The 25,122-nt window shown below is 36.7% G+C and overlaps 1 protein-coding gene across 4 annotated transcripts in view; it reads right to left on the reverse strand.

Annotated features, from left to right (window-relative positions):
- Positions 1-25,122, reverse strand: part of SRBD1 (S1 RNA binding domain 1) — a 193,762-nt gene that overhangs the window by 152,715 nt on the left and 15,925 nt on the right. For all 4 annotated transcript variants that reach the window (XM_025992583.2, XM_072741202.1, XM_072741203.1 and 1 more), the window contains 6 exons: positions 23,926-24,291; positions 14,388-14,554; positions 10,171-10,288; positions 8,998-9,136; positions 2,558-2,654; positions 884-1,019 (listed from right to left, as the gene is read on the reverse strand). In XM_025992583.2, coding sequence (XP_025848368.1) covers positions 884-1,019; positions 2,558-2,654; positions 8,998-9,136; positions 10,171-10,288; positions 14,388-14,554; positions 23,926-24,291 — 1,023 coding nt within the window. The remainder of the gene's footprint in view (positions 1-883; positions 1,020-2,557; positions 2,655-8,997; positions 9,137-10,170; positions 10,289-14,387; positions 14,555-23,925; positions 24,292-25,122) is intronic.

The raw sequence follows: 25,122 nt of genomic DNA on the forward strand, positions 1-25,122 counted from the left end.
TACAGGAAGTCCTTCAGGCAGAAATGAAAGGACACTAGATAGTAACTCAAAAGCATACAAAGAAATAAAGAAAACTGGTAAAAGTAGCTACATAGGTAAATGTAAAAGCCAGTACTATTCCATTTTCACTTAAATATATGTTACATGTACTTTACCACAATTAAAGATAAATTTTAAAAACAAGGAGAAATTAAGACCTTACTGATAAACAAAAACAGAGAGTTTGTCACCAGCCCTATATGAAATGTTACAGGAAGTCCTTCAGGCAGAAATGAAAGGACACTAGATAGTAACTCAAAAGCATACAAAGAAATAAAGAAAACTGGTAAAAGTAGCTACATAGGTAAATGTAAAAGCCAGTACTATTCCATTTTCACTTTGTAAATCTTCTTTTTTTCCCCTTTCTGACATAAAAGCCACTTTCCACATTATAGATAGAACATATGACTCCAATTAGGAAAAAGAACTAGTAAACTGCAAAATGCTATTAAAGGACTAAGATGTAGTAACTATAATTTATACAATTAAGTGTGATCTTATATTTTATTCTAATTCAGATCATCTCTAATTTGTATGTCACATGGAAAAGATCCAGAATTGAGCTCAAAGCCAAGCACACTGAGAAGCAAAGTCTAATACGAAAGAAAGTCAAGGTATCTAAAGTGGTATATTGTCAGCTCTACTAATAATTCTCAGTTTTACTAACTTCTCTAGGTCTTGAGTTCCCCATTTGTGAAATGGGAAGGATATGATGATATTATAAGAATTTATGAAAAAAAATGCTTGCCCTAAAATTCTTTAATTCCTTAATAAGTAAAGTAGTAGGCAAATCCAAAGTATCATCATTATTACCATCAGAATGGACAAGAGTTTCCTTATTTACCTGATGATGCTGGATGTTTCTTATGTTGCATGAAAAATTCTGGTAGAGCAGAAACTTATCAACATCTTTCTCATTTACTTTTTTTGAGGACACTTTTGCCAGAGATGACTGGATACAAATATACCTATTTTGGCACCTGTTCAGATAAATATTCAAAAGCAAGCAGTTATTAATATATGCTCTAGTAAAGAAACACATTATATGGAAATAATGTTAGCAAAAAACTTAGGCTATTACCAAGTGAGATTTTTTTAAAGACTTTATTTATTTATTCATGACAGACACAGAGATAGAGAAGCAGAAACATAGGCAGAGGGAGAAGTAGGCTCCCCACAGGGAGCCCAATATGGGACTTGATTGCAGGACTCTGGGATCACAACCTGAGCTAAAGGCAGACACTCAACTGATAAGCCACGCAGGCATCCCCCAAATGAGATTTTTTTAAATGATGTCCAACTATAAAAATGTTACTAACCCATCAAAAGAGGACTCTGCCTAATTGTGCTAGCATTGGTCCTCCAGTCTATGTATGTATCAACCCAATCTTCCCATAAAATGCCTATATCAGATCAGCTACCATCTGCAGTTATCTAAGAGACCAAAACTACAGATACTAGATCAATTAATTCTAGTCTAGATATCATCCTTTTCTAACCACTGAGTTAGGCAGTCAAGGCCAAGTAAAAGCTAAAAAGAAGAGACACAAGAGGATATGGCAGGACAGGTTCCAGTGACAGTTTAGAAAACTGAACCAAATTTCAAAAGTATGATTACTTACAAAAACACATTTAAAACATGGGTGATTCTCCTCCTTTGACTCATTCCTACTAGGAATTACTGTTACTATTACTAAGGAAATAGGAAACTTCTCTCCTTGTATTGACAAAAACCTTGACAAGTCATGGCAGTCAACTGGTTCATCTCCACCAGTCCTTATCTCTGCAAACCTCATACAAGTATATGGAGAAAGAGTAAGAGCAGACTGCTGACAAAACCCTGTCGACCCTGATGATGATGATACACAGCTGAAAAATATATTAAATAGGGTTTGAAGATAATATATTTTTTTAATGAGGCATAAAATCCAAAATCCCAAGCAGGGCCTAGGTCATGAAGTTTTAATCTCTTGTAAATGGACCATGGATAAGCAGCTCTCTCTATCAGATGAAATTCATTTTGAGGTCAGCACTTTTATCAATACATGATATTAAACATTCTCAAGTTAACTCAATCACTTATAAACACCAGAAGTGAGATATTATAATACATGTATAGCATATATATATATCACAGTATGATTAAAAAGCATTCCACCCACTCTAAATGGATATGAATCTCTCTAGCATATATTGTGTAATTCAATGCTGTTTACACTGTTCCTCAGAGCCCTCCCTTGAGGTGCGTCAGTGGAAGGAGGATGGGCAGGCAGAGTTCCAGGCTCCCTGCCTAGAATTCAATTAAAGCAACTTCACTTTAAAAAAAAAAAAAAAAAAAAAAAGCAACTTCACTTTTATCTGTTTTGCATATTAGGGTTCTGTTGCTTGAACAAATAGTTCCGCTACCAAAAAAAGTCTAAAAATAGAGTTTTTAATGAACACTAGTATTAGCACTAACCAAATGACCCTTAACAGCATGAGTCCACAAAGCAGAAAACTCTATAAAAGAGTTACTCACAATTTCCGAATGAAGTCAAGCGTGTCTTTGTCTTTAGCAATCATGTCTGCTAAAATATGCTGCACTCCTGTTTCAATATCCTGGAGTGCTGAAAGTCCTTTAGGAGAAGAGTAAGGGGGGGGGGGAACAAAAGCAAGAACTACAGATTGGTTTTTTAAGTCTATAATCAAATCATAATAAATGTATTCCAGTCAAAATAAACCCTTAAACTGAAAAACTTAAGACAGAGAGGTATAATAGCAGTTTCTAGCTTACCTCTGAAAAAAAATAACAAGTCTCCAAAGCAATAATACAGGACCTTTACAAACCATATAACGTAGTGGTAAAAAATGCAGCTCTGGAGCTAGCTGCCTGGTCTAATCCTAGTTTCACCACTTACCAGATGTATGACTTTGCACAAATTACTTGACCTCTTTGTGCCTCTGTTTCTTATAAAAAATGGAATAATAGCATCTACTTCATGAAGTGTTTATAAAGATTAAATGTATTCTAGGAAATACGTATTAACAGAGTTAGAATCCAAGGTATACCATTTCATACCAGTTATAAAAATTATCCTTTACAAGGAATTTTATTAATAATCATATTTTGACTTATGAGGTATTTATTCACCTTTTTAATGACCTATTTGAATTTCTCAAATCTCATGAGCACAAAACAAGAGCCATTATGTAGTCGTTCATCTTCATAGTTGAACTGTCTACCAATGGTACATTAAGTTCTTTCCAAATGCTTCTGGTTTGCTAATTTATAGCAGTGACCCTTGAACATTATGGCTCCTGTGATATCAACCTATATATACATTGAGAAAAACCATTTGCACTGCTTTTTTCCCTCATTTCTTTTTAGTTGTTCTATTTCCATTAAAGCTTTTTTTCTTGCATTAAAGTTCAAACTACACAAGCACTAAGTATCATAAGTATGGTTTTTTGAGAGCATAGTTTTAATGAGTATTAGGTATAAAAGACAAAGAGAATAAGAGGACAGACTTATGGAGTCATTAATAAAGAGAAATGTCTTGTTATTTTAAAGAAATTTAACCATTAAAATTAATAAATTCTGTTTACATTTTAAGAGAGTTTTCCTATGAGGGGATTTTTAGGAGTGAATTACCTTTGAGAGGCAGAAGGTTGTATATGTAAAGGACCTAGAATAGCTGTGACATATAGTAAGCAGTCAATAAATGTCTGCTCTTGGGTGAGCTATCTTCCTAGGTCAATCTTCATCTAAGAAAACCAGTCACTACGCACTAATTCCTGGAGTCCCAAAGCACCTCACAACATTGTTACACAAAATTTTTTAACAACACCAGAGTGATAAGTTAGAAGTAAAAGTGGAACCTATCTCCAATGAGAATCATCAATGAGAGAGAACTGAAAAAGGAAGTTATAAATTTTGCTATTATAATAAAGAATCTTTGAAAAGCCCCCATCATTTTGGGCAAATACTATTTATAAACCTTTTATAATTAATAAACCTTATATAGTTAAAATTATGCTAGAGCTCTAGAACAGTGTTTTGTATAGTCTAAGGACCCAAAATTAAAATCACACTAGGTACTTATTAAAAATATGGATTCCCAGACTTTGGGATTTTTTTGTTTTGCAGAGAATTCTGGATGATCCTGACATCCATTCAAGTAAAAAAAAAAAAAGAAAGAAAAGAAAAAAAGAATGAAAGAAAAAGAAAAACACCGCTGTGAGGTACCCTGAGCTACCTCTAGAGCAGTAGTTCCTAATGGGAGGCAGAAATTATCAGTCACTTGGGTAGCTCATTCAAATTACATAAACCCTTCTCAGTCCAACAAGGAAGAGAAAGGACTGGAAAAGAGTCTTGTGTGTTTGAATAAGCATCTTCTTCCATCAGACAGCATTGATCATTGGGGCTTAAGATAGCCAAAAATAACCAGAGTTCAAAAAGTTTAGCACCTCAATGAAATCAGGAGAAAATAAGGACCACAGAAGCAAAGAATCCTATCTCCTTTCTTGTAGTGAACACTTCCCAGCCAGATTCTTCAAAGCTCTGCAACTGTAACAAAAATTGAAGGGCCAACACTTCTTTTCACCTATCTGCACTAAGGTTACCTCTTTTTCCACATAACAGAGCAATCAGCTACTCCTCCTTATAAATAACATGGGGATATTCTGGAAATTCTAAGATGTAGTCCATTTGTGGCATGCATATCTTTTTGATTCAGACCAAATTCTTGTTGATCTGTGGCAAGTAAGTAGTATCTTCCAATTCACACTGAAATATCTGGTTTCTTAAACATTTCTTTGAGAAATGATGGGAATGACAAAAAAAAAAAAAAAAAAACTTCTTTAGAAAAATAAAAGGGCATTGAGGGTGATCATGAATATGTGTTTAGCCCAAGAAATGAGAGGACAAAGAAAAGAAAATAACAATCCAAGCAAACTTTAAAAACCATTATCTAGCTTGTTTGTAATTAACTGTAATTCTTTGAAATTTATGATAAAAGTAAAAGAGAGAAGAATAAAGCAAACATAAAACTCAACACATGTGGTAGTACTACTGCAGCTGCTCTGGAGCCCTGATTCAGCTCCATGATCAGAAGTATCACCAAGTGTCCATCACCATATAGTTCGGTAAGCATCACCCTATATGGCCATGCAAAGAGATACAGTTATCAAACCTACCCAGTATGAGTGCAAACTAAGGAAAACTTTGTACCAAAAGAAATGAAAAACAAAGGAAATTGATCCTAAAAGAGTAAGAACAGACAATAAACCTTTATGCATTTGACATTCTGAAAACCCCAACATTTGATTCTAAAACATACTATCAGTGGGCAAGAAAGTTCCCACTGACTGACCTTAATGCTTGGCTATACAGTCTCAACTACTATTAAAACATTAAATTTGCATCATTTGAAAATCTAACTAGAAATACATATTAAAAAATTAAACGAGGGGATCCCTGGGTGGCTCAGCGACTTGGCGCCTGCCTTTGGCCCAGGGCGCGGTCCTGGAGTCCCGGGATCGAGTCCCACATCAGGCTCCTAGCATGGAACCTGCTTCTCCCTCTGCCTGTGTCTCTGCCTCTCTCTCTCTCTTTCTCTCTCTATGTCTATCGTGAATAAATAAATTTAAAAAAATCTAAAAAAAAAAAAAATTAAACAAGTAAATGTGTTTTACTCATTTCAACCCATCACTAAATTCAATATTTGTTTTCTTTTAATTATTGCCTTTTTCAAAATAGATATTAAGATGTAGTTGTATGTGAACAGACATTTGTATTTTTACAGACATTCATGCTTAATTTTTTAATGGCAAACTCACACTGCTGTGTAGTTTAAAATGAATGCAGGTTACAATATGCTAGGATTCTCTACAGTGTAGTACAGAATGTGTACTGATATTCTTATCAGAGACTGCCCCCTATAGACACTTAGATCTCCCAGCCAAAAGAATAAACAGAAGGCCAAAGAAACTAAAATGAGCATAGGAATTAGGAGAGCACCAATCTCCCCATCCTATCCTATCAGAGCACTCCTATAAAAAGCCACTCTTGCTCAAAGAGCTCTCACTCTATGGCTTATCTTGTCAATAAAACCAATGTATCTTGACATGTATCAGTTGTCACTTTACATGGGTTTCTCTTAGAAATCTTCTCTCCCCAATAATTCACTTTTGCCTTTGGAGACATGTCTAGTAAGAAGTTGCTGTGGCCAAGGATGCAAAGGTTGCTGTCTCTGTTCTCCTCTAGGACTTTGATGGATTCCTGTCTCACATTTAGGTCTTTCATCCATTTTTAGTTTGTCTTTATATATGGTGTGAGGAAATGATCCAGTTTCATTCTTCTGCATGTGGCTGTCCAATTTTCCCAACACCATTTGTTGAAGAGACTGTCTCTTTTCCACTGGATATTCTTTCCTGCTTTGTCAAAGATTAGTTGACCATAGAGGTGAGGGTCCTTTTCTGGATACTCTATTCTGTTCCATTGATCTCTATGTCTGTTTTTGTGCCAGTACCCTACTGTCTTGATAATTACAGCTTTGTAATAGAACTTGAAGTCAGGAATTGTGATGCCGTCCATTTTGGTTTTCTTTTTCAACATTCCTTTGACTATTCAGGGTCTTTTCTGGTTTTATACAAATTTTAAGGTTATTTGTTCCAATTCTGTGAAATAAGTTGATGGTATTTTGATAGGGATTGCATTGAATGTATTGATTGCTCTAGGTAACATAGACACTTTAACAATATTTGTTCTTTCAATCTATGAGCATGGAACATTTTTCCACCTCTTTGTGTCTTCCTCAATTTATTTCATGAGTGTTCAATAGTTTTTTGAGTATAGATCCTTAGTCTCTTTGGTGAGATTTATTCCTAGGTATCTTATGGTTTTGGGTGCAACTGACTATTGGGACTTCATCAAGATAAAAAGCTTTTGCACAGCAAAAAACAGTCAACAAAACCAAAGGACAACCAACAGAATGAGAGAAGATATTTGAAAATAACATATCAAAGGTCTAGTATCCAAAATCTATAAAGAACTTAACAAACTCAACACCCAAAGAACAAATAATCCAATCAAGAAATGGGCAGGAGACATGAACAGACATTCCTCCAAAGACATATAAATGGCTAACAGACACATGAAAAAATGCTCCACATCACCTGGCATCAGGGAAATAGGAATCAAAACCACAATGAGGTACTACCTCATACCAAACAGAATGACTATAATTAATAGGTCAGGAAACAACAGATGTTGAGGATGAGGAGAAATGGGAACCCTTGAACACTGTTGGTGGGAATGCAAGCTGGCGTATATGAAAAATGTGAGTTCCTCAAAAAGTCGAAAATAGATCTACCCCATAACCCAGCAATTGCACTAGGTATTCACCCCAAAGATACAAAAGTAGTGATCCAAAGGGGCACCAGCACCCCAATGTTCATAGGAGTTATGTCCACAATAGCCAAACTATGGAAAGAGACCAGATGTCCATCAACAGATGAATAAGGGTATATTCTATATATAATGGACTACTACTCAGCCATCAAAAAATGAAATCTTGCCATTTGCAATGACATGGATGAACTAGAGGATACTATGCTGTGAAATAAATCAATCAGAGAAAGACAATTATCATATGATCTCACTCATATGTGGAATTTAAGAAGCAAAGCAGAGACACCTGGGTAGCTCAGTTAGTTAGGCATTTGCCTTTGGCTTGGGTCATGATCCCAATATCCTGGGATCCAGCCCTGCATTGGGCTCCCTGCTCAGTGAGGAGTCTGCTTCTCATCTTCCTCTCTCTCTGCCCCTCTACCTCCACTCATGTCTCTCTCTCTCTCTCTTTCTCTCTCTCTCTCTCTCTCTCTGTTGCAAATAAACAAAAAAAATAAAATAAAGAAACAAGAGAATCATACGGGAAGAGAGAGAAAAAAATAAAACAAGATGAAATCAGAGAGGGAGCAAACTATAAAAGACTCTTAATCATAGGAAACAAACTGAGGGTCACTGCAGGGGAGGGGGTGCAGAGATGGGATAACTGAATGATGGATATTAAGGAGGGCATGTGATGTAATGAGCACCGGGTGTTATAGAAGACTGATGAATCACTGACCTCTACCTCTGAAACCAATAATACATTATTTGTTAATTAATTGAATTTAAATTTAAAAAAAAGAAAGAAAGAAAGAAAGAAAGAAAGAAAGAAAGAAAGAAAGAAAGAAAGAAAGAAAGAAATTCTCTCTCCCCTGCCCTCTTCTCTGTTCACTCTCCTTCTTGTACACATATATATATAAAAGGATAGGAAGATACACTTCAGAAAAAGACCCTTTATTCCCGGAGAGTAGAAGTGTAGAAGCAGGACTTCACTTTATAAAAAATGTATGTCAGAACCGTTAAAATTCTTTAAAAAAAAAAAAGGTATTATTTGTATAATTAAATTTTTAGAAATAGAGTAAAAATTTTAAAAGACAACATAAGACATTTTTTGTAACTTTGGGACATGAAGAAATTTCATTAAAAAGAAAAAAAAAGCAAGCACCTTAGAAAAAAATTAGGAAAATTAAAAGAATTAATAAATTAACTATAATGAAACTAAGACCTTCTATTTTCTTTTCTTTTTATTTAATAGACAGCATAAAGAAAGTGAAAAGAAGTAACAAACTGGGAGAAAAAATTTGTAATACATATAACTAAGAAATAATATCTTTAAAAAGACTTATAAATTAATAAAAATAGGAGAAACAACACAATAAAAATGGGCAAAAGACCAGAAGAGGTACTTCATCAAAAGAGGAAGCTGAATGGCTAAGCAGGAGATATATGGGGATTTGTTTTAGAGTGACTTACTCTTTTTATGCTATAATATTCTTTTACATAGTCATTACTTAGTAAAACAATTTTTTTAACATAGTTTTCAAAAAGGAAGAAGAAACAGAGATGATCTCTTGAAGTAAAGCCAGTACCTTTTACATTGGGTCTAATATAAGACAGCAGACTGAGCTCCCCTGGATTCTCAAGCAGTGTTTTAGCTGCTCCTTCTAATCCCAACTGCTTTGCTCTCTGGGCTTTGGTGCCTTTGCTCCCAGTTTTATATGGAGCTGACTAGAAAAAAAAAAAAAAGTCAGAAAATATACCATATCATTCAGTTTTAAAAAGCAAAAGTCAAATTGAAACATAAAATCAGAAGACATGGTAGGAATGCTAAAGATATTCTTTGCTCAATCCTTCCCTTTCCCTTCAGAGATGAATTAATACAAACCTGAGATTACTAGCTATATGAAGATGGCTGTTCCTTATCTGATTCTTTATCCTTTTCTATTTATTTCATATTAGTCATTTGTATTTACTCATCTTAAAAACTCAGTGCCTGGACTGCAAGGACTATGAGGTCCTCTCCTCAACCCAAGCGAGCTCCTCTAATAGCTGCTGATACATAATGCTTCTACTGCTTTAAACACATTCACTCTTCAATCCGAGCCATTAGGCTTCTCTTCCCACACCTTGCTGAGAGTGGTATCCTAAAGAAGCACAATGATCCTCTAATTACCAAATATACGTTTTTCAGTCCTTATCTTGCCAAAGCTCCTTGCTACATTTATTCACTTAACTATTGACCATTACCTTCTTCTAAGATTTTCTTCCCTATTGTCTTCCATGGTATCATCATCTCCTGATTCTCCTCCTACTTCCCTGACCATTCTTTCCATGTCTTCTGCTCTCCCTTCCACCACCCATGCTTCAAAAGTTAGTGTTCCTTAATGGTCTCTCCGGACTTGCTTACCCACAAGCTCTCCCTGAGTGAGTTCCATTCTCATGGCTTTCAATACCAACTACATGCTGAAGACCCTCACAGCTAGGTTTCCACCTCAGCACTCTCCCTTAGGGTTCTCAATTCCATAACATACTCTCCTTTGTCCCCTGACTCAACTGGGAATGCCTTGGAGACATGGATTATGTATTATTTATCTTAGCAAGCTACACAAAAAAGCATCTGATAGATATTGTTGCACTGTATTGAATTAAATAATGGTGGCTGATGATTTTAGCTTTTTATTTCCAGATCTTAACTATAAAAAGAGACAAATCCTAATATACTTAGGTAGGTATTATATTAAAAGATTCAAAGAGTTACTTACCACATGTTCTAGTTCTTCAAAAGTTTTACAATTCAGCAAAGCTTTTAACAAGCACTCAGACATCTTCCCCTCCTTCTTAATTTTTTGGATTGTACTATGAACCTTCTTTGCAACAGCCCTGAAAATAAAAATCTTTTGTAAAATACTAGACTTATGTGTCAAAACTTCCTTTTTGAAGTTATCTCAAACTTACAGAAAAGTGGTAGGTAACATAAAACATTTTTTTCCCCTCTGAACCATTTAAGAATAAGTTACCATTGCCCAAATAATTTAGTATATATTTTTCTGTAAACAAGAATCTCCTCCTATATAACATTATAGCCATCAAAATTAGGTAATGGATATAGATATATTACTATATTGTAACCCTCAGCTCTCACTTAAGTTTCACCAATTGTTTCAATAATATCCTTGATAGAGAATTCTGTTAAGAGTGGGTTGTATGTAATTGCCATGTGTCTATGGTGCCCTTCAAGAAACATTATTTCAGTCTCTCCTTGATTCTCAAAGCCTTGACACTTTAGAATGTTACAGGCCAGTTATTTTGTAGAATGTCCTACAGTTTGAGTTTCTCTGATGTTTCTCTGTTATAGAAGTAATGCTGTATTCTTATCATTGCATCTTTTAGGTGGCAAATGATTTTCTTTCTTTCTTTTTTAATATTTTATTTATTTATTCATAGAGACGCAGAGAGAGAGAGAGAGAGAGAGAGAGGCAGAGACAGGCAGAGGGAGAAGCAGGCTCCATGCAGAGAGCCCGACGTAGGACTGGATCCCAGGTCTCCAGGATCACGCCCTGGGCCGTAGGCGGCGCTAAACCGCTGCGCCACCGGGGCTGCCCCGCAAATGATTTTCACTTGTACTATCACTCATTACCTTATATTATTTGATAGTGTGTTTGGATTTCTCCACGATGCAGGCACTCTATTCCTGTGTAATTAAGTATATTGTGGAAAGGTACTCTAAAACTATCCCATTCCTTATTAAACTTTCAATTTACTTGCTGTTTTATTTATATCACCACAGACTCATGATTTTTTTTAAATTTTATTTAATGGTTATAATCCATTACTAACACTTATTTTCAGGCTCAAATTATTACAAGTTTGACCAGAAGTAACCCCTCCAAGTTAGTTTCTGTGTTCTTTTGACATATTTCCATCATTCTTTGAACATTTATTTTCTGGCACAAGATATTCAAGGCTTTTACTTTCCTTGCCCCAGCCCTGGAATCAGGCAAATAGTAACCAAAAACCAAGTTATGGGTGCTAGATGTGCTCATTGCTACTGGGTATCACTACTCTGGACCAACACACCTAGCACCCATAACTCATTTCTAAATACCATTCTCCAATGGAGAGAGCCAGGATTTCATTGAGAAAAGCTGATTCCAGGAAACGATGCTTAGGTAGGGGCAAGGGCACAGTCACCCCACCACTTTCAGATGATTCTGTGTTGTGAACAAAATCCCGTTATATCTAAGGCCTCTCATCCTACTTTACTACATAGCATCTGCCTAATTAGATTTGCTAAAGTGATGGGGGAAAGTTAGACAAAAAAATAGATTGATATATTGATTGATATGATTGATAAGGAAAATGATTGATAAGGAAAAAAATCTACTTATAAAAAAAAACAAAGATAGAAGATTATAAATTAAAGAGGAAGTTTATGCAGTAACAGATTACAACCTGTGTATCTTTTACATTCCTGGTAGTCCAAGACTGTTTTCAGGGGCTGAATGACACTAGGGTCATTTTGACAAAAGGCCAATGTCCTATTGGCCTGCATATACAGAAGAGGAAAGGCATCTTTAGAGAAAATATGGAAGCTTTTCCTATGATCCATGATCAACCTCTTTTATTCACATTTTTAGTGACCCTCAGTAAAAAGTGTTTTTTACTTTGCAACCCAGTACACATATACACATATATAATTTTATATATAAAAATTATATGAACATATAAATATGTATAATTAACAGTTACATAAACATAAAGTTTCATGAGACAATATTTACCTTTACTACATAAACTACACTCTTACATTTTCTATTGTCTATTTAATTTTTGTTAAAGTGGTAATGACCCATTACATTAACTTCACTACTCCTTTATAGCTAGCAATTAACAGATTGAAAACCAATGCTTTAGCTATAGAAAATGCTGAGCTTAAGGAAAAATAGAAACTATACCTCATTACCAAATCTCTGTATGGTATACAAAAGGTCTTCAAGCCCCAGTCAATATTCCCACTTAGTTGGAGAAATTTCCTCCACTAATATTCAATGTATTTCACAATTAATAGATACCCAGGGAATGAACTCATTTGCAAAAGTGTTTTTTTATAGAAAAAGAAAATAATAGTAATCTGCACATAAAGCTTCTATTTGTCTTCCATACAACCAAATATTATTAGATTATCATTAATTTTTTTGTATATTTTTTTATTGGAGTTCAATTTGCCAACATACAGCATAACACCCAGTGCTCATCCTATCAAGTGCCCCCCTCAGTGCCCATCACCCAGTCACCTCGTCCCTCTGCTCACCTCCCCTCCACTACCCCTTGTTTGTTTCCCAGAGTTAGGGGTCTCTCATGTTCCGTCACCCTTTCTGATATTTCCCACTCATTTTCTCTCCTTTCCCCTATAATCCCTTTCACTATTTTTTATATTCCCCCGAATGAATGACACCATATAATGTTTGTCTTCTCCAATTGACTTATTTCATTCAGCATAATACCCTCCAGTTCTATCCACGTTGAAGCAAGTGGTGGGTATTTGTTGTTTCTAAAGGCTGAGTAATATTCCATTGTATATATAGACCACAACTTCTTTATCCATTCATCTTTCAATGGACACGGAGGCTCCTTCCAGATTATCATTAATTTTTAAATAAACTATTCTTGTTCGTTTGTGACACTTTCCTCATTTTCAGATCCCTAAATCCTCACATTTTCTTCATTAGCTTGCCTTCAACCAGATAGAAAGCTTACTTCAGAATTCATAAACTACTGGCCTTCAACATGTGGCCTGTAGGTGATTTCATCTAGCCCAGAAAATGTTTATATAATAACTCAGATTGCCGGGTTCTTTTAAAAAATAGGATAAGCTGGCAAGCTGGGTAGACAAGCCTGATGTCAGTAATCAGCTGGAGTAGATGCCACTCCTCTTAGGGGTTAGGATCTACAGTCTGTATCCCTTGATGCTCATTACTAACCTGGCCCTGGAAGACTTGATTCTGAATCTACTTGATAACCTAGTCATTTATGCTTCTGGGTTGGTTAATTGATTTTGCCTCTCAGTGAACTTTAACTCTCCACCTATTAGCACTTTAATACTCCTGGACTAAAAGAACTTTAACAAAAGGTGTAGAAATGCTAGTAAGATGCAGGTTCCCGCCAAAATCATAGGAAGATTATTAGGCTGCTTGTAAAAATAACTTTTAGCACTTTGAGAATGGCTTGAAGGTAAGATTATGTTCAATATTAATCAGATCCTTGTCATAAAGTTGAAAAACAAACATGTTAACAACACAGTGCTTGGCTTGTAGGAGATGTGCAATAAATGCATGAATGGTGAAGAGTGTTTTAATAAACTCTACTGAAAAATATAATATAGTCTTTGCATGCTTATTTCTAAATTATTACAGTAAGTCCAGAAGAATAATTTTTGGAAGGGTGCTTTTCATTCTATGGCCACACAAAACTTAAGACCCACTAATATCAAAATATCATGCCCTTTAAAAGGTTAGAAAAAGGAATATACATATTTACCTCCAAATTGTATACCCCAAAAAACTCTTCATTTTAGGACTTCATAATATTAAGAGGATAGTTTTACAATAAGCTGTTGAAGATTCAGACTAAAATGCATTTTTCTCAGTTTCTTTTCTTTGCCATATGCACAACCAATTCTATGAAAGAATATAATGGTCAAACTCTTAGGCACACACTTTTAATGCAAACCTCCTTTCTACCCATGTGTGCCCCAAGCTATGCATAAACACTCCAGCAGAGGGACTCTGTATACACCTAAAGAAATAAAATGGGAGCTGACTTCCTCTGTCAGAAGGCAACTATATTCAGATTATAATAATTCAAGAAAACAAAACAATGGAACTGTTGAAATATGCTGTCATTCATTTCTTCACTGTTTCTCCTCCCTAGCTCACATGGCCTCTTTCCCCTCACAGTAGGTTCTTCCCAGGTTTCTTACCGGAGCTCCTCTAGGGTTTGTCGAACTTCTCTCAAGGAATCAGCATCAAGGTTATTAATAAGCTCTTTTCGATACCGTATAATGAAGGGAATTGTGTTATCATCATTAAAGAGACGAATAATGTTGGCACATACCCAAAGTTCAATATTAGTTCTCTCAGATAAAACCTGCAAATTAAGGATAGTGATTTAAAATCCTGAAAATTAAACATCTATACTGTAATGTATGGTTCAAATATAGAATCAAATAATGTTCTCCAGTCACTTAGAAACTACTTTCTGTGGTTTAAAAAAATACATATATGTACTGACAATCATAAAATAGTCAGTAATTCAGTAAAATCCAATAAAGCCACTGTATAATCATTCAAGTTCTACAAGGCTCAATAAGACACATTTTTCCCCTCTCAAGAGTTAGCAGTAAACATCAAGGAGTTAGTAACTCATTGACGTGTCAACACATGACACTGTTGTCTCACTGCTAGTGAGAAAATGCAATGGTCCATCCACTAGAGGAAGAACAGTTTGGCAGTATCTATCAAAATTTATAATACATAAACTCTTTGACCCAGCAATTCCACTCCTGATGTACTCATACCCTTGGGAAATGATATTATTTATAGCGATATTTTTTGAAGAACTTTTTGCAGTATAATAAAAGGGAGCAAAAACCTAAGTCTATAATGGGAAACTGGTAAATAAATCATGATATGATAAGAGTAGACTACCATGTAAACTGAAATGGAATGACTCACAAAACCTAGGAACATTGCTTACAAAGAACACTGGCTGAGTGAGGATAGGAAGATTCCTGTGATCTTTTGATTTTAATATCATACACATATACTACATATTTGAAATAATTAAGTCTTTTTAATAAAACAAAGCTATGGGTTTCAGGAGAAGGTACATGTAAGCAGAAAGGTAGAGAAGTCTCAAGAAGAGAAAGAAGGAAATGCAATCTCAGTAACTGTTCTCAAAACCTAAGCAGATCTTTCAAAGTACAGCACAAAAGGCACAAATTTTATTACTATCTCAATCTTGATGCCCAAGATCAGTCAAAACTGGAAGGGTAATAAAAACCCAGAAAAATTATTAAAGAATTATCATAATCAACTAATTAACAAAATCAAGTTAATATATAGAATAGAATGAATTTCAAAACTACAGATGAAATAAAAGGCTGAAATCCAGAGACTATCCAAGGAGGATACGCTCATTCTTCTGGGCATCTTAAATCCTGAGGCCTATATTTTATTACCATTTTGACGCATTAATACCATCTCTCCGGTGAGTGAGAATGCCAACTTCACATCTCCAGCCCTGGCTGCCTTCCGCATGAGCTCCAGACTCATTTAGATAACTACCTGACATACTCTCTTGAAAACATAATGGGCATCTCAAACGGCTTTGCAAAGTGATCTTCCTCTCAGACTTATTCCTCCTCCAGTGTTCCCCCTTATTATGTCCAAACAGCAGTTCAAGCCAGAAAACTAAGAGTCTAACCCTTTCATTTCCTTCAACTCTTAAAGCCACTCTATCAAAAGAATTAATTCACCTAACCGCAAAATATTTCTGTAGTCCTATCACTCCTGTTCATTTCTTCCTCCCTACACCTATCTAGATGAACCAGGATTACTCAATAGCCTGTAACTATTCTTGCATCCAATTCAATCCCATCTATTCTAGTCTCCATGAACCAACAGGGATTTTTTTTTTTTTAAAGATTTTATTTATTTATTCATGACAGACAGAGAGGGAGAGACAGAGACACAGGCAGAGGGAGAAGCAGGCTCCATACAGGGAGCCTGACGCGGGACTCGATCCTGGGACTCCAGGATCACGCCCTGGGCTGAAGGTGGTGCTAAACCACTGAACCACCCAGGGATCCACGGATTTTTTTTTTTTAATGTTACTCAGAGGTGCCTAGGTAGCTTAGTTAAGCGTCTGACTTGATTTCAGCTCAGGTCATGACCTCAGGATCATGAGACTGAGCCCCAAGTTGGGCACTTCACTGGGGAGTCAGCTTGAGATTCTCTGTCTCCCACTCTCTCTGCCTCCTCCCGCCCTGACTTGTACACACACTGTCTTGCTCTTTCTCTCGCTCTCTCCAAAATAAAGAAATCTAAAAAAAAAAAAAAAAAAAAGAAGAAGAAGAAGAAGAAGAAGAAGAAAAAGAAAAAATGTACACTGGATCATGTCACTTGACTGATCAAAATCTTTCAATGATTTCCCATTGCATTTAGAATCTAAACTCCTTACCATGACCCAAAAAATCAGCCTCTTATCAATCTCATCTTATCCAGTCTTCCCCTCATTAGAAACCAGCCCCAATGACTTTCTCTTAGTTTCCTAGAACATGTTCAGTTTCTTCTCTCTTTAGAGGCATTCCTGAGGTTGCTCCCTCATTCAGAAATTCTGATCTTACTTGTTATCTTCCCTGACCCCGACAAAATCAGACTCATCAGTATTTTCTCAAACCTATACCTCGTCCTATTTCTTATTCCAGCCAACATCATTTTCTACCACAGAAACCGTCAGGGATATTACAGCTATCTCCTTCAACTCCAACTTTCCATTAGATAGCAGCTATGTCCCTTGAGGGTACTTGACCTCAACTCCACCTCCACAGCCTTTTGTTCAGTATTCAGTTGTTTTATAATTAAGTGCCAGAGTGTGGTCAGAAAGATTGGTCCAGTCAGCATAAAGCTCAAGACTTGGGTTGAAACTCTGGACCCAGGTACAATTTCTTCTAGAGAAACACGGTTTGTACATGTAGACTCCTGAAGCTGAGGATGGCAGTGCAAAGAAAATCATGGAAAGACTGTATCAGTGCACTGATCAAACTTCTGTTAGAGGTTAAGAAATATCCTTCAATGCTTAAACATTCTAGTAAGTTCTCAGTATCACTGTGTGTTCCCTATCACGACCATCTAATCTGCCCCCAAGGAAGCAAACTGAACTTCTAACATGTCTGTTCTTTCCCCTCAAGTTCCCTTTCTGTTAATATCATCTTTTATCTGAACCACAGAGCAGTTTTGTTTTCTATACTTTCCACCCAGCCTCTCTACATTACTCCTGATTATGTTTCTAAAACACAGATATAATAAATTGAGTATTTTTTTTCTTTTTTTCTTCTTCTGAACACAAGCCCCAATGACTCTTATCAACCTGCTGGTAAAAGTCCAACCACTGCGACCTGGTTTTAAAATCCCTTCCTAAGTGTGATTCCAAACTGTACTGTCTTAAAGGAGTAAACAATCTAGAAGGGAAGGCAAATGTCAATGCAAATAAGAACAAATAAAACAGGATGTGCCAATGATATACTGTTTTCAGAGAAAAGTCTCCCGGGGGTTATCAAGGAAGGCTTCCTACAGGGGTAGCATTTCAGCTGGCCCTTGAAAGATAGGCCAGATTCTAAAAGACAGATGTAAGAAATGAAAATGACTAAAATGCTCATCATTTTGTGTGATTGTTACAGCAACCTATGGGTTCCCACTATCCTAAACTACCTCAGCTACTATTAACTGAAAAGGCCCCCCCATAGCCCAAGATCCAAATTTGGGTAGAACTAGGTCTTAACAAATCCAGAAGCATCATATGTGTTAAGGAAGTGTACTCTGCTGCTTATATAGATTTATATAGATTTATATTTAGATTTATATAGATGCTGCTCCATGAAATTAAACATAACAAAACTCCGTAATAAGTAGTCTCCAGTTTTGGGCCTCCAAATCACCTAATTCCTTCTGTCTTAATTTGATCAACTGTTTATTTTAGCTCTTATTATGTGCCATTAACCATACCAAGCCAGTGAAAATCAAATGTAAAATGACAAGTACCTCTTCCCAAGGAGCTTTTAAGCTAGAAGGAAGACAGACAGACGAGTAGTTAAAATATATTGTGATCTAGGACAGCCCTGGGTGGCTCAGCGGTTTAGCGCCTGCCTTTGGCCCAGGGTGTGATCCTGGAGACCCGGGATCAAGTCCCACCTTGGGCTCCCTGCATGGAGCCTGCTTCTCCCCCTGCCTGTGTCTTTGCCTTTTCTCTCTCTGTGTCTCTCATGAATAAATAAATAAAATCTTAAAAAAAAAAATATATATATATATAGTGATCTGTACTCTGACAGAAGCACATGTAGATTATTTTAAGAGCACATGGGAGATAGAAACATCTAATTCTACAGCAATGGAAAAGCAACAAAGAGAATGAAGGTATCTCCAGGCAGCCAGATAGGGGCAGGAATTCCATGAAGAAAGAACAGCATGTCAAAAGGCACTAATGAGAAACTACTGCACGTTTTTTAAATTCCTGTAAATTCAGCAATGCTAAAATGTACAAAGGGTGTTAAGATGAGGTGAGAAATGGAAAGGTGGATGAAGCTAGATGGTGGATTCCAGGTAGAGTTTGAACTCAATATTGAGCCACTCAGTAATGATCTGCTTATTACTTAATTTCAGCTGTTGAGCCAACCTCCCTGTACAAACCCCTGTGACATTTTATGAATCAGTGAAATCTGTGGACTAGAGAAAGTGGCTCACAATGTGTGGTCCCCCAACCAGTAGCATAAGCAGCACCTGGGAACTTGCCAGAAATGCAAATTATTGAGCTCCACCCAGATCCACTGAAGAACCACCTCTGGGTTAGGGCCCAGAAATCTGTGTTTTAGAAAAATGAGGCAAACAACAAAGATGTAACTGAAAGAGTTGAAAGTAGAGATCAAACCTCAGGGATGGGTAAGGGTAAGGCAGAGAACTACCATAGTTTTTATTTTGAAACTACTCACATTCATTACTTTAATAATATTTATACTTAACTGGTTAGGAATGAGAGTAAAGGGATCCCTGGGTGGCGCAGCGGTTTGGCGCCTGTCTTTGGCCCAGGGCGCGATCCTGGAGACCCAGGATCGAATCCCACATCGGGCTGCCAGTGCATGGAGCCTGCTTTTCCCTCTGCCTATGTCTCTGCCTCTCTCCCTTTCTCTCTCTGTGACTATCATAAATAAATAAAAATTTAAAAAAAAAAAAAAAAAAGGAATGAGTAAAGTAAAAAAGAAGGCAGTCCCAGGATTTTTTTCAATTCTAACACTTAAATATAAGAGGCACTTTTTGTGACTTGTTTTAAGCTAACATTTGTATAGAGCTTATTATGTTCTCAACACTTTCACATATTCAGTATTAACTCAAACTACATGAGACAGTTATTACTCCCATTTTATAGAAAGAAAAACTGAGGCCCAAAAAAGCTAAATGAATTGCCCAAAGTCTACAAGCTACATTACCTTTTTAAAAATCTGATTTGTGTGCAAAGCAAGATGATATTTTGGGGGACAAAAATACAAATTAATCAAATAGCCTCACTTCTCTTCCTGAATCAACTGCAGATAAAACAGTTCCTTTATACTGCCCTCTGGTGTCTAAAACTTCTAACAAAATGGCCTTCTCCCAAAGTGTCCTGAGATTTATTTTCCAATCTATATTCCCATTTCCTGAATTAAAAAAGAAACTATCTGGGTATCAACAAACTATAGCCTTAATCGTCCTGGTAGCATCTATGTTTTAAAAGAACACCTAAATTAAGTTCTACTCATTAGAATTCTAATGAGTAGACTTGAGAGAAAATTTTCTACTCAAAATCATTTCCCAATCAGCAGTTGAACACCTCCTTTATGAAAAGCTTTTGATTCCTGCTGTTTTCTTTACTCCTGCCTATTTATTATATCACTTAATTTATCACACAGAAGCTTCCTTAAAGACTGCAAAGGAAAAACTATGCTGTTAGAAGTCAGAAGGGTGGTTACAGGAAAGGGGACAGGAGATTGGAAAACCATATAAAAGGGGCTCATTGGGTGCTGGTAAGGTTCTGTTTCTTGATCTGGAAGCTTGTTATTTTCAAACATTCATGAGCTATACACTTAAGTATATATATTTCAAAAATAGGTATTTTAAAGAGCCCATAACAAATACCAGCTAAATCAAAGAAACAAAAACGGCTAATCCAATTGTTTTACTTAATCCCTCCTGGAACAAACAGGTAACCTGTTAATGGGCGGTGTGTGCTTATATGCGGAAATACAGTGAGAAAGCCAACTCAGAGATACTCAAACCCCCTTTCCATCTCACTTCTTTCCCCAATTTTGTTATCCCATGGTCCTCTTCACCCATATCATTTCCCATTATCTCTTGCAAGAAAAATGGCTAATAAAGAAGGCTTTGCTTGCTTTTCCTCCCTAATTTAGCAAACTTTACTAACATTATATGTGGCTACTCCACTCCCATACTCCCAGGCCCCTCAAAATAAAAAGACTATAACAGCAGTCACCATTTTGAAGCATTTAATTTTCTAAAAACTGATTGTAGCTAGTTACCTCTTCAAATTCTAAAGAAGGTCATGGTATTTGCATAATTATATAATGTTCTTTAATGAAAATTAGTTTCTGATAATGACCACACATTTGCAGTGTGGGGGAAAGGGCTGAAGAATAGGTTGCCTCTGTTCAAGGGATCTGGAAATTCCCAAAGCCTGATTAAGAAATGGCCACAAAGTACATTTATACATAAAGTCTAGCCCTTTCATGAAGATGGCACTGAAGGTGAAGAACAAAACCTCTGCCCCTCCCAAAGCCAAAGCCAAAGCCAAGGCTTTGAAGGCCAAGAAAGTGGTGCTGAAAGGCATTCACAATCACAAAAAAAGATCTGCATGTCACCTACATTCCAACAACCAACACTGCATCTCTGAAAGCAGCCCACACAGTCTCAAAAGAGTGCCCCCAGGAGAAATAAGTTTGATCACTATGCCATCATCAAACTCCCTCTGACTACCGAGTCAGCCATCAAGAAAATAGAAGACAACAACACACTTCTGTTCCCTGTGGATGTCAAGGCCAATAAGCAGTGGATAAAACAGGCTGTAAAGAAGTTCTATGACATTGATGTGAAGGTCAACACCCTGATCAGGCCTGAAGGAGAGAAGAAGGCTCCTCCTGTTCAACTGGCTCCTGACTATGATGCTTTGGATGTCACCAAAAAAATTGGGATCATCTAAACTGAGTCCAGCTGGCTAAATCTAAATATAAATTTTTTCATCCCCCAAAAATAAATAAATAAAAATAAATAAAATCTATAAAAAACTTAAGTACTAAAGTATTTTAGGGAACTGTATTCCCTTCCCAAACAAGATGGTGATATTCCTGAAAAAGCAATAGACTTTTCAGAGTTCAAAAACACACTGTCAAAGCAGGAAGGGGCCATGAGGAACATGAAGGAAATATAAGTGACATTTCCCACTTGATCAATTAGTGATGATTAATAATCTCTTTACAATTAATTTCCATCAACAATTTCTTCCTAACTAGGTATCTTTCAGGATTTCCCCCAAAGAACTTGGCCACATATTTTGTGGCAGATAATATGCCTATCACAGGTGTTTGAATGACTGGTCCTCATCCAAAGGCTAGAGGCCTTCCTGACTGTTGGACTCTGCACTGGTGACTCTCACTCTTCTCTCCTAACACCTGCCACTGTTGTCAACCATGTTTGGAAATAAGAATGCAGTGCCAAAATAAAATTACTCTCTGCTGTTTATGGGGGAGTAAGAAAGGAAAGGAAAAGAAATCCACATATACCGCAAGAATAGTCTAAAAAAGTAATTCAAGGTTTAACAAGGATGACTACCTCTGGTTATAAAAACAACAACAACAACAACAACAACAACAACAAAAACATATAAAAATCATACCCAAAGTTCCCCGGGCAACCCCTAAACCCATCTAGAAAATGCTGAGCTTACTAGTTGTCAGGTTGCTCAACCAAAATAACAGCTATAGTTTAACCATTTCTCCTAACTCACAAGTAAGGTGTGCCATATTCCAAGAACAGGCTTGTTTGAGCTGTCAAAAATCACTCCCAATAAGGAGGAGGAGGAGAAAACAATGCTTGGAACTGAGAAGAAGAAAAAAAAAAAAAACCTGAAAAAGTGCCTTCAAATCCTCATGGTTTTCCAATTTCTGGCTCAAGGCCTTTGGGAGACGTGATCACACTTTGTCCCTTCCATTCTTTGAAAGACCTCTGTGTCTTTGGTAATAAACTCTTTTCTGTTTCAGTTCATTACAAGTAGGTTTCCATTACTTGAAACCAAGAGATAATGGGCTAAGGAAGGACCATTTCATCTCCTTTTCCGTTACACAGATTAGGAGATGGGTGTGAAGCAAAGTGTCATAGGGTAAGTAGCCCTAAACCTTGAAGAATTTATCTCTGCATCTCAAGAGACTTCATGGTCTCTGAAACCCTCTTCCCTCCCTCCTGTTCACTGTCCACTAGAGGCAGATCTATGTTCACAGCAGAGAAATAAGCTTCTAAGTGTTAGCGAAAGGAAAGGGAAGTGGGACACATCCACCTGCCCCTAGGAGTCTGGACTGAAACTAAACAAGGTGTCTGCATTTTAAGAAAGCTTTCAGGTGAATCTGATGCAGATGGTCTAAGATCCATCCTTTTAAAACATGTCCTTGTGTGGGAGTGGAGTAGGGAGAAAAAGTTTCAAAAAAACATGTCTTTGTAGACCTAAGTGAATAAAGAAAAAGATGGTATATGAAGGAGCCTAATTATACACAGTTTAGTTCAAGAACAAGAATTAAAAGAAAGCTCTGAGGCAACATTTTATTCCTTAGTGGGCCAGAGAAAAGAAAAATCATAATTAAAAATTACTGCTGATGTTCCACTAATAGGTTATAGAAGAGACAACAAGGGGGGAAAAAAACTCCTCTGAAGAAAAAGGTAACGTGCAGACAGTCCCAGACTGGGAAGTAGCATTAGGAGCCAGCAGAGGCTCCCAGGCTCTAGAGCAGTAATTCACAGAAAGGGAAGGGAGTACCCATCAGAATCACCATGAGACAGCCAAAAGAAGAGTAGACACTTCTCTACCGTGAAAGGCACTGCCATAATTAAGTTTGAAATGTCCCCAGAATGTGTTGGCATTGACAAAAGGTTGAGAATCACCATTTAAAAGTCACTCTTCAGGTCTTCTCTGTCATCCCCAAAACCAACCAAGAAATGGCAAGAAATCCAAGGCAGCTCAAGTTGGAATTCAGATAGTTTTCCTAGGAAATTTCTAGACCTTGTTTACTGTATATTATAACATTACATTAAGAATTAGAACAGTACTAATGGCCAATGACCTAATTACTCACGTTGCTTTTATAGGGAAATATAGTCCAAATTCAAAAATAAAACCTTAACAATGAATTTATGAGGGCCCAGTTTGTTGGTGCAAGCTCTTTAGAGTACATGTTCACCAAAACACCATGGCAGAGATCCACCTCACCTGAGATCACAGCTCTTAGCTCAAGATCTGATGATAATGAGCTATAATATAAAATAGTACACCTAGGATAGGAACCAATAGTTGAGGTCTCCAGAAATCACTGGCAAAACTGAAGAGACCTGAAAACTTCCAACCCTTTCCTTACCCAGTGCCACTCCTATCTTAGTAAAAAAAGAAAGGAATCTAGTGAACTAAAATGACAAGAGGATGACTGCACATACCTGTACTATGTCCCAGTTCATTTCCACCTCCTCTTTAATGTTGTTTGCATTTGCTGGAAACCTCACAGGCTGCCCCTGAGGACATGTTTCAGTCTTCATTTTCTTTAAAGGGGACTGACCAAATGTGAAGTCATCTTCACTCTCTTCCTTCTTGCACACACCTTCCCACAAGGTGCTTGTGGATGGAGTCTCTGCAGTGCTGGCCCTGTTGGATTCTTCAACAACTTTCAGCTTTTTGATCCTCTGACCCGAAGGTGACTGACTTGAATTCTTCCGTTTTGCCTTTGCTGTCTTCAAAGTCTTCACGGTATCCAATTTATTTTTTTTGTCTTCCAAATCAACATTAGCAATAGCCACAGAGTTATTCTATCAAACCACAAATAGAATACATGAGAATTAAAAGATAAAAACCAAGTGCTCTGGAATATTATTCAGCAATAAAAAGGAACAAATTACTGATACACACAATAACCTGGACGAATCTCAAAGAAACTATGTAGAGTGGAAGTGGAAAAAGGCAATTGCAAAAAGTTACATACTTTATAATTTACATAACATTAATGGTTTATAATTTATATAATATTCCTGAAAAAATTAGTGGTTACTGAAGGTCAGAGACAGGAGCAAGGGTCTGGAGGGAGGTGGGTGTTACTACAAAATGGCAAATACTAGGCAGTACTAGGGATCCTTGTGGTGACCGAACTATTCTGACTGATGGATACAACACATATGCATACAGGTGACAAAATTATACAGAAGTACACAAATAAGTGGACAAAAAAAAATTCTCTTAGGGTATACTATCTCTGTATTATTTTTTACAACTGCATGTGAATCTATAATTACCTAGAAATAAAAAGTTTCACTTTTAAAAATGAGTAAAGGATAAGCCTATGCATGCTGGGAAAACCAAGATTCTAAAGCTTGCAATCAAAAGTCAACCCTTTGGGGGAAAAAAATAACACTTACATACTCATAGAACTCAATAGGCTATACCTGACACCAATTTATGCAGAAGCCAAGGGAACAGAAAACAGAGCAGAGTAGTGTCAGGCATTTTTCTTTAGGAGGAATCTACATAATAGTCCACACTAGTGTCTAGGGGCCACTCTCTCCACCACCCCTACCCCTCATGACAGCTCAGGTGTGAAGGAATGACACCTGGCATTCATTTTGGCACTGGAATGGTAAAAAACA

Source organism: Vulpes vulpes, chromosome 16, assembly GCF_048418805.1.
Source record: "Vulpes vulpes isolate BD-2025 chromosome 16, VulVul3, whole genome shotgun sequence".
Lineage (NCBI taxonomy): Eukaryota > Metazoa > Chordata > Mammalia > Carnivora > Canidae > Vulpes > Vulpes vulpes.